The sequence below is a fragment of the Mustela erminea genome, chromosome 9 (genome assembly GCF_009829155.1).
Source record: "Mustela erminea isolate mMusErm1 chromosome 9, mMusErm1.Pri, whole genome shotgun sequence".
In the NCBI taxonomy this organism is placed as follows: Eukaryota; Metazoa; Chordata; class Mammalia; order Carnivora; family Mustelidae; genus Mustela; species Mustela erminea.
The window spans coordinates 65,573,981-65,584,040 of record NC_045622.1 but is presented as its reverse complement, the minus strand read 5'-3'; the positions used below and the strand labels follow the sequence as shown (position 1 = coordinate 65,584,040).

Genomic DNA, 10,060 nt, shown 5'->3' with positions numbered 1-10,060 from the left:
TCTCTCTCAAATAAATAAAACCTTAAGGAAAAAAAAGAAAAATCTTTAGGGACAACTGAGTGGTTCAGTCAGTTAAGTGTCTGCCTTTAGCTCAGGCCATGATCCCAGAGTCCTGGGATCTAGCCCTGCATCCGGATCCCTCAGCAGGGAGTTTGCTTCTCCCTCTGCCCCTCACCCCTCTTGTGCTCTCTCAAATAAATAAGTATCTTAAAAAAAAAAAATCTTAAAAAAAATGATAGAAGTTTCCAGTAAATCTTCAGCTTAGTTCAGCTTAGTTCTTCCAAATATTTGCATAGTTTATGCCAAATTTTCATATACAAATGTACTGAGCAAATACAAATGACACGATATTACCCATAAAAGTTGGCGAAAGAATTTTATTGTGTGGCTTATGTAGGTCTTTGCATTCTACTAACAGAAAAGCATTTTTCCACATCTTATTCGACCTAACAAATCATATATTTGTGATTTTATCTACATGGCTGCAGCATTACACTACTAAAGAAAACCTTCCTTTCACTTGGACTTTGCTGCAATTATACAGTAGATATCTCCTTGCCCAGAAAATAAAAATATTCTCAATCTCAACTTAAAATGGAACAAAGACATTAATACCAAGTTTCTTGCACCACTCGGTAAAAGATTGCAATAAAAACCAAAACAGTATGCTGCTTAACATACAAGATGATGAGACGTCTGGCAGTTTCAGTCAAACCTCTGTAGGAATGGTTTAGCATCTGGGTTTATTTTTACTGCAGTTTTCACATATGACAGGTGGAAGTGTACCATAATGAAGAATAGTCACGTTCTTCATTTGCTCAAGAGACTCAAATATTGGACTCCAGCACAGGAAGTTATCTCTTGGGCCTTAGTAATATACAAATGGGTAGAAAAAAAAACTGCCTTAGGAAAAATTTCACAATTGTTTGACTAAACATCTGAAACGTTTTTATCACAGCTTTCATATATTAAAAAAGTTTCCTCCCGAGATGAAGCTTATTTGTGAAATAAAACCTAGTCACTATCATCTGACCCATGTTCTGAGCCCCGATCTGAGGCCTCATTGTTGGATCCCTCCGGTTCAGATTCGTTTCCAGAGCCCTGGCCAGAGCCCTCATTATCAGAGCCTCTCTCAGAATCACGCTCGGACTCGGCGCTCGGAGAAGCGGGGCGAGAGTCCACGTCTGAGCCTCCGGAGCGGCTTCTCCCGGACTGCACAGACTCGTTGTCGGACTGCTCCGAACCTGAGGGCCTTCTCTTTCTGGCTGGCTGGTCACTGTCTGAATCCTCATCCGACTGCTGTCTGCGGGGCCTCCGGGGACTGCCGGCCTCGCTGCCAGACTTGCTCCGGTTCCCATCGGAATCGCTCTCCGAAGAGGCGTGCTTCTTCCGAGGCTCTCCCTCGTCTGAGTCGCTGTTGCTGTTGCTGGTGCGGTGATGTCTGGTAAAGACAAGGACTGGTTAGACTGCCCCATGGGAGACTCAAAGAGCAGAGAATGCTTTGAAAATGTCAGGGCAGTAAATGTTCTATTTATGACCTGCACGGTGTCTACGCAGATGTTCATTTTTTGTGTCCTGTTTTGTAAATTTGATCTATTTCACAGTTTAAAAAAAGGATTAAAAGGAAAAAAGAATATGGCACTTTGATTATAACACAGCATTTAAACAGTAAGCGAGGATTCTCAATGGCTTATACCAGGCACCCTTCATCAGAATGAAGCACTTCTCAATTTCATGCATAAAATTATGAAAAGGGATAATTAATTTTTATAAACAAATTCAGAGCAGCTGAAGTGACACCCAGGATCTTGCTTGGCTGTCAACTCCAAGCAATTAACCCTCTCCCAAGGCTGGATGAGTGGGACTCACGCCATCCTGTCAGACACCTGAAGAGCAAAGGCACCATTCCTATCCATGATCCGCGGATGCACTAGGGCCTTCCACCAGCACAAGACTTAATTCAGAGAAGAAGCTGGAGCTAAAAAAGCTTCTGTAGCTTGCTTACTTCTGCTTGGAGTTCCACCCTACTTATCAGCTGATGGGTTAAAAGGAAAGGGACTTGTACCTATGCTTGGAATTGTGGTGGCACCCAGGAAATCTTGGCTTCCTGGAGGCTCTGGAGCACAGAGCATTCCCTTAACTGCTGTGACAGGTGCTCACAGCCTAGAGCTTTGCACAGGAGGACATACTTCTCTTGTGGCCTACTTCTTAGTTTTGGTTTCCATGACAAATATTCCAGGAAAAGAATATTAAATCCCACAGGGTTCAGTCTTAAGAAGGGAGAATACGATGAAATATATTCCTCTGTTTGGAAATGAAACCATCTCCACGTGACTGAAGAAAGGTTCTCTGTGCTTAAATCTGAAAGAAGAAACCTAGACGTACAATACGTAACTCGGGTCACCCTGAGTGGACATGAAGAGTGACTGAGAGGAGGACGCTGTATATTCATTCTGTATATATGCTAAAAGCCAGTGGGCCTCTCACAATCCAACTCCTATCATTCTACCTGGCCAAATAAGCAAACACTCTGTGATGATCAGGACCAAATTTAACTGATACAAGGGGCTCAAATCAACTTGGTCTTGACCTCCAATATAGTTTAGCAGTAGCTCAGCCTCTCACATGGACCCTTCTGCCTACACATTTTAACAATGCTCATTCTAAAAACACACACCTCATTGCTCTGCTCGTGCATGCCTCTCACCACTGGCTGGGGTAACACTGTGGGCAAAGGGTAAGGCAACCACAGTGTAGGTCAGCCAGCGTTTTCAGAGAAAACAGAACTGCAAGTCTTTACAGATGGTTCCCTAGAGCTCGCTACCCAGGAGGGCAGCACCCCGCCAGCATCCTCAGCTCCCTCAACATGCTAACCAAGACTCAGCTCAAACAGCCTTCCTCTCACAAAGCCTGTCTCCTACAACCCTCCCCTCAAACTCCAGAGTAGGTATTGTCCCTGGAGAGCAATAAATGAAACCGTAAGTGATAACACTTATCCCACGAAAATGTGGTTTTTGGCTTATCTGTTATTCTCCACTGCTTCTAAAGCATAAATTTGACGGCAGAGTCTATGACTCTTTCCTCTGTATCCCTCAGATACAGTGTGCACTCAGCACACTATCTCATGGAATTTTTAGTGAATGTGCAAGTGACTGTGGAATGAATGAATGAAATGATGGCCATCAGAAGAAATATAGTGTCGTACAGCATTCAGAGTCCCCGTCTACGAATTCAAGTTGGGGAATTGAGGGACAAGTTTAGGACAAGTAAACTCAAAGACTGCTCCTCCAGGTGCACCATGAGTTAAAGAAGAGTAGTGGACAAGCGGTCTAGGAAAAGCCCCTCCTGGAGCTGGCAGGGCTGAGTCACCACTGCCTGACAACGAAGGAAACAGTCAGGAAAGTCCCATCTTTCCTGTGGCCAGAAGCAGACTACTCTAACAGTTTTAGCTGGCCTGGTAGTGTAGCAAAGCAATACATTTCATTTAGAAGGATGCCATCCAGAGCTAGAACATGTTAAGCTACGTGAAATGAGTCGGTCAGAGAAAGACAAATACCATATGATCTCACTCATATGTGTAATTTAAGGAAGAAAAGAGATGAACATATGGGAAGGGGGAAAAGAAAAAAGGAGAGGGAAACAAGCCGTGAGAGACTCTTAATAACAGAACAAACAGGGTTGATGGAGGGATGTGGGTGGGAGATGAGCTAGATGGGTGATGGGCATTAAGGAGGGCATTTCTGATGAGAACTGGGTGTTGTACCTAAGCGATGAACCGCTGAATTCTACACCAGAAACCAATATTCCACTGGATGTTAACTGCCTAAAATTCAAATAAAAAAAAAATAAAATAAAACAGCAAAAAATAGTAAGAGTAAAATATTGTAAAATAAAATAAAATTTCACTATTAAAAAAAAATAGGAGGGGGGCGCCTGGGTGGCTCAGTGGATTAAGTCACTGCCTTCGGCTCAGGTCATGATCTCGGTGTCCTGGGATCGAGCCCCGCATCGGGCTCTTTGCTCAGCGGGAGCCTGCTTCTCTCTCTCTCTCTCTCTCTGCCTGACTCTCTGCCTACTTGTGATCTCTCTCTCTGTCAGATAAATAAATAAAATCTTTAAAAAAAAAAAAAAGGAGGTAATCCAGGAAATTTCAGCTAATATCCATGGAGAAATAAGATCTCAAAATGGGCTTTCTTCTCTGAGGGACAAACATGTGACAGGACAAAAATGACAGGGTTAGAGTAAGATGTGTGCTGAGGTTTCTGCCAGCTTTGACAGAAAATTCTAAGAAGCTGGAGAGAAAACATTTTGGCACAGCCCACTCTTATCTTTCATTAGGGGAATACACTAAGGGAACAATTCCTACCCTTCATCAGCAATTTTAAGTTTATCTTCGTCTGAAGAATCATCACTTGACGATATTATGGCTTTCGACTTTATTTTGCCCTTCATTGAAGGAGGCAGACGTTCCGGCTTGGGCTGAAGAAAGAAGACCAAACATAACAGATTATTTAAGACTCTTAGGTTACATTACATTAGGATGTCTTGTTAAACTAAGTTTGCAGTGTAATGATAAAACCAAACAGCAATGAAATCTTGCCATCTGCGACGACCTGGATGGAACTAGAGGGTATTAAGCTTAGTGAAATAAGTCAATCGGAGAAAGACACCCATCATATGATATCCTGATATGAGGAAGTGGAGATGCAACGTTGAGGGTTAGGAGGGTAGGAGAAGAATAAATGAAACAAGATGGGATCGGGAGGGAGACAAACCATAAGAGACTCTTAATCTCACAAAACAAACTGAGGGTTGCTGGGGGTCGGGGGGGTTGGGAGAGGGTGGTGGGGTTATGGACACTGGGGAGGGTATATGCTATGGTGAGTGCTGTGAAGTGTGTAAACCTGGCGTGTCACAGACCTGTACCCCTGGGGCTAATAATACATTTTATGTTTATAAAAAAAATTAAAAAATTTAAAAAAAACCCAAACAGCAGCCATTACACTTCAAAAAGAAGCATTTCTGCTTGAAGACACTGCAAGGAAAGAATGTATTCTGGTGCAGTGTGATCCTTCCTGCCAACAACGGGGATGAAAACCACAGTGTTAGAAACTTACAGCCTTCTTCTTCTCTGCTCTTGGGGGACGGCGCTTTTTCGGTTTGGGGCCATTTTCGGTTTCATCATCGTCGGATCCTTCTTCTCCCTTTGGAGGTCTTATGTAGTGGACGGACATCGAGAGAAAGTCTGTTAAGGTTTACTCACACCTAGATATTCTAAGACTACTTTGTCATCGCCACACACTCATTCTGAGTACTACTTTCTACACATGCTCCCTCAACCTCACTGTCCTTCCTCAAGGGCAGAGGCCATCATTTACAATTGCTGTACACAGCTCAGGAGTCTGCAAAAACCACGGATTTATGTGATGTCTACCAAATTATCACGTCTCTGTCGAGTCCTCCTATTAATCTAAGATAACCTTGACTCTTGTACTTGGTGGAGCGACAGAAGATGGGCTGGAAGACCCAGGCTCCAGATCTTACATCTTTCCTCTCCTCTTCCTTCCTTCCCAGTTACTCATTCTGCCTACTGAGGCCCTATCATAGCTTCCATTCCACAGGTCTGTGTCTGGATGAATTCATTAGGTTCTTCCCCGAGTACAGGTAATGAAGGGCTGAGAGGAACAGGTCTTGCTAACTTCAGGGAAAGAATGTATTTTTAGAATACATAGCATGTATAGCCAACTGGAGGTTCCTGGACAGGGGAGCACCATGAGAGAGGAACAGGACAGCTCAGGGGCAGCTAGGTGAGGGTTGGGAAGGGTACCACTTATCTCAACAGCAAATGGCACCAGGAAGATTCAAAGGCCCTTCTTTTACATTAATTCACACTTTATATATCTAGCAAAACTTGAGGTGGGCATCGTTACCATTTTACACAAAGGAAACTGAGCTTAGTGACTTTCCTAAGATTGCAAGTGGACAGGTAGGGTGGATACACCCAGTTCTCATTCTACATAGCATACATTTTCCCATAAATATTACCATTTTGAAGACATAAGAGAGGCAGTGATGACTAACTTGCAGCTCTCACAGGAAAGCTGTGGAGATGTGTGGCAACTCCAAGTACTCAGGGGCTTTGGTGATGGGGTCTATCTTAGGATTATTATGATCAAAATAGGAAGTGGGGAACAAAAGGCTTTAAGGTCTGGGTGGATCAAGTGATCACCAGGTTTCACAAATTCTAACACAAGGAAGATTCAGGTGAGAGGTTGTCTGTCACCTTTCTGGGGCTATTCGCAACACCCTGATTAATACCTTCTCCTCTTTTTCTTCTTTCTCTCACCACCCTCCTCTTCTTCGCCTTCTTGTTCACTACCACTGCCCTTTCTTCTCTTCTTCTTTTTGGATATAGGCAGGTCGTCGTCGGTCTCATCATTGACAAATTCATCAAACTCTCCTCCCTTTTTAGAACGCTGAAATCCAAACAAGACTATAATCAGTTCTCTCCTGGCTGGTGGAATGAGGCCAGATCCTATCAGTCATTTGACAAACAAAGGACCTTTTTTTAATTTATCAAGTTGCAAGGAAGGGGTGCTTGATGAGGCCCAGTGTTAAAGACTTCTAGTTAGGATGAATTGCTCAGATGTCAAAAATCATCAACTACTTAGGCCACTACAAGGTACAGTGTGCTAGACTAACACTGGAATGCATTTTTAAGTACTGGCTACCACTGAAAGCACTGTGTTGGAAGCTATCTCTTAGCAAAGAAGGAAGTCAAACTTAACTGAACACTGAGTAAATACAGACAACGATATTCACTTCTGGGACTCAAGTGCCAGACCTGCGGCCATCCGTCCTAGCAGGAGTGCCATCTTACCCTTCCACCACCGCCACCTCTTTTCTTTTCTTTTGTTGCTTCGGTCTCTCCAGTAAACATAAGAATATTTTTGGTCTTCTCTACATACTGGGCCCGCTGTTCCAAAAGTTTCTTTTGCTCTTCCTTTTCTCTGAGACGTTTCTCTTCCTATGAGGGAAAAAGAGTAGATAAACACTGCATCAAAATATTATGTTGAAAAAAACATCCTGATGACCATCATTAGGACTTCTTTTTTAACATACAAGATTTATGTATGCACACAATTCTTAAGTTCTAGTATAACTGCAAACACAATAAATACCTGTTCTTTAAGAAGTTTCTGCCTTAACAGTTCCTTTTCTTGCTCCTGTTTGGCCCGTAACTCCCTTTCCTCTTCATCTTGTTTACGTGCCCGGGCCACATGGTACTGGGCCTGGCTCAGTAAGTCAGAGCACTGCCTACAAAATTTCAGATTCAGAGAGACATGAATGCAGTTAACATACTTTTTGCTCAGAAACTCGGAACATCTCTTTTCCTTAGACGAACTAAAAAGTCTGAAGCAGGACTCTTAGCTGATATCTAAGGGATATTTTAATCAGCAAAATTAACTTAGTTTCTCAAAGTCAAGACTGTCAACTACAGTAACTTTCCAAAGTATAAGTGTCCTCTCCAAGCACAAATGTAAAGATTTTCAACATTATCTTCACACGTGACTCAAAGAGTCAAGATAGGAAAGTGTTTTCTCCACACAACTTAAATACTTGTACGAAATTAACTGTCATATTCCCTGAAAGGACCCTTAGGAAAAAGCCTTAACCCAGGCTGGGGAGCCCGACAGAGGAGCAGGAGGACTGACCCATGGAAGGCCACCCAGAGCACACTGTTATCACTGCCGCCCACCACCCAAAGTCACCTTTCAGAAATAGTAACATTACCTGGCTTCTGTAGCAGCAAGGGCCAAATCAAATCTCATTTTGTCTCCCACTTTACTCAAGTAACTGAAATATCTAAATGGAATGAGAAAATACAATAATTCACTTAAAAAATTTCTAAGGAAAGGCTTTTTACATTTTTAATCTATTCTACAAAAATAGCCTGAGAATAGGTTGACATGTTTACAAACAAGTTTACTGACTTATACAACCTGTTTGATACATGAAAGGCTATCATCTCAAGAAATTATATATGAAACTCACTTAAAAAAGACTCTCATCAATACAGCACTCAATATGTCTAATAAAATACAAGTTCATGAAGTTAAGTAGTCATATTTAATATTATTGGTAAACCCATAAATAACCAAAAATCAGCTCAAGAAACAAATATTTACTAAACACCATTTTTACTAAATATGTCAGCATGGAGATTAGGAGATGCAGGCCATGAAAACACAACCAATGTATCAGGCAAGGCAAGAAATGCCTATATATGAATTTAAATAAGGTTGGACAAACCCTGAAAAGATGTCAGGCTTTGATTTTACTACTAACTGAATTACCAAATAAATCCTATGAAGGTACATAAATTTTGAGCTAAGTTCAATAAACCTAATCAATATTTAAGAGGATAGGACTTAATATTCTTAGCCCAATGAAAATTCATATCCCATGAAAGACACACCAGTATAAGTAGAAAAACCACATAAATGAAGCCTAAAAATTTCACGTGTGTAAAGTGCAGGGTCATTTTATTGTCAGAGTAATAAAAATCTTGGGCAAGCTTGCAAAGCTCATCCGCCAGTTCTAGGGGAGGCTACATGATCCAAATCTGGCAGGAACCTGGCTACAGTTTGGCGCCACCAGGTGGCAACTGTCTGCTTTGGCTTGAAAATCACTAGAATGCTTCTAAATAGAAAATGATTCTCTTGACAAAGTGTTTCTTGGAACCTTTTGAGACGGATGGACAGATTGACTGATTTATGATCTTATTTATTTATTGGCCAGAGAGAGAGCACAAGCAGGGGGAGCGGCAGGCAGAGGGAGAAGCAGGCTCCCTGCTGAACAAGGAGCCAGATGTGGGACTCGGTCCTGAGCCGAAGGCAGACACTTAACAGACTAAGCCACCCAGGTGTCCCAAAACAAATGGATTTAAAGAAACAAAGCATTTCAAAAGTTGTTTCTACAAAATTCTTTACCTATGTGCAAGCTCCAGTTCTTTCACAGCATTAAGTACTTCCTTCAGATTACTCTTTTCATCTTTCAGAACAGAGGTAGCTAACCTTTGCAGGACCAAGGCCACATTAAACATAAGTACTGTATCACTGGGGGCCACATGTCTAGCCTATAAATAAGAAACAAAGCAAATACTTCATATGACTGAATGATGTGAAAAGAATTTTAGCCAAATAGAGTGTTAGGTATATATATATATATATATATGTATATATATGGACATGCATAAAAGAGAATTAAAAAAAAACCCCACAATGCAGCACAGAACTAAATGAGAATAATAAGTTTTCCTTTTTACCTTTAGCAAAGTCTGTTTGCACTCCTGTAACTTGCCACACTTGAAGAGGGCCCGGGCCAAATACAGCACAACTTCAGTGTTCTGGTGCTTATAGAACTTTCTGAGGCAGTTTTCATACTGTAATAAAAGAAAAAGTTAGTTAAAATACAATAAGGGTTAAATAATGTTGTCATCATGTAACAAGATTTCAGGTGATTTTAAAGCTATGTGAAAAGGTGTTTCACCTTTTGATTAGTTAATTTTAAAGAAAATTTGAGAATAATTTTTGACGTCCACCAGGACAGATTTTCACAACATGAAAACCTGATAAAAAAAAAAAGAAACCCACAACTAGATACTCAAAATAGTTTTTCCATTTGAAACTCGGAACAACACTGAAAGGACAAATAAACCGGATGGCCCTTTTCATATCTCTAGCAATACTATCTAGAATCAGCTGACAACTTATTAAAAGTTACACTACCACTTTTCCTTAGGATTGATGGAACCTACTGGCAATGAGCATGTGAAGGCTCACAGTTCTGGTTGTTAACTTTTTGATAAAACCAGTATATAGCAATATTGGTGTCAACTTTGCCATGAACACTTCACTTTCTGACCATGGAACTTATCCTGTCATAGGTTAGATCTTTTTCACAGAAGGTGGTTAGAGAGCTTCCCCCTGAATATCCCTAGTAATTAATTTGCATTTTTAAAAGGCAACATTATCATTCTGCAGATCAGGAAGGCCCA

General features: G+C 41.4%; 1 protein-coding gene across 1 annotated transcript in view; it reads right to left on the bottom strand.

The window, feature by feature from the left end:
* Window positions 1-350: 350 nt before the first annotated feature.
* CTR9 (CTR9 homolog, Paf1/RNA polymerase II complex component) overlaps window positions 351-10,060 on the bottom strand; it is a 29,290-nt gene continuing 19,580 nt past the window's right edge. The window contains exons 17-25 of the mRNA XM_032358075.1: window positions 9,329-9,445; window positions 8,994-9,139; window positions 7,795-7,866; window positions 7,182-7,317; window positions 6,881-7,027; window positions 6,319-6,476; window positions 5,118-5,214; window positions 4,367-4,479; window positions 351-1,441 (exon numbers count right to left, since the gene is read on the bottom strand). Coding sequence (XP_032213966.1) covers window positions 1,015-1,441; window positions 4,367-4,479; window positions 5,118-5,214; window positions 6,319-6,476; window positions 6,881-7,027; window positions 7,182-7,317; window positions 7,795-7,866; window positions 8,994-9,139; window positions 9,329-9,445 — 1,413 coding nt within the window. The 3' untranslated portion in view covers window positions 351-1,014. The remainder of the gene's footprint in view (window positions 1,442-4,366; window positions 4,480-5,117; window positions 5,215-6,318; window positions 6,477-6,880; window positions 7,028-7,181; window positions 7,318-7,794; window positions 7,867-8,993; window positions 9,140-9,328; window positions 9,446-10,060) is intronic.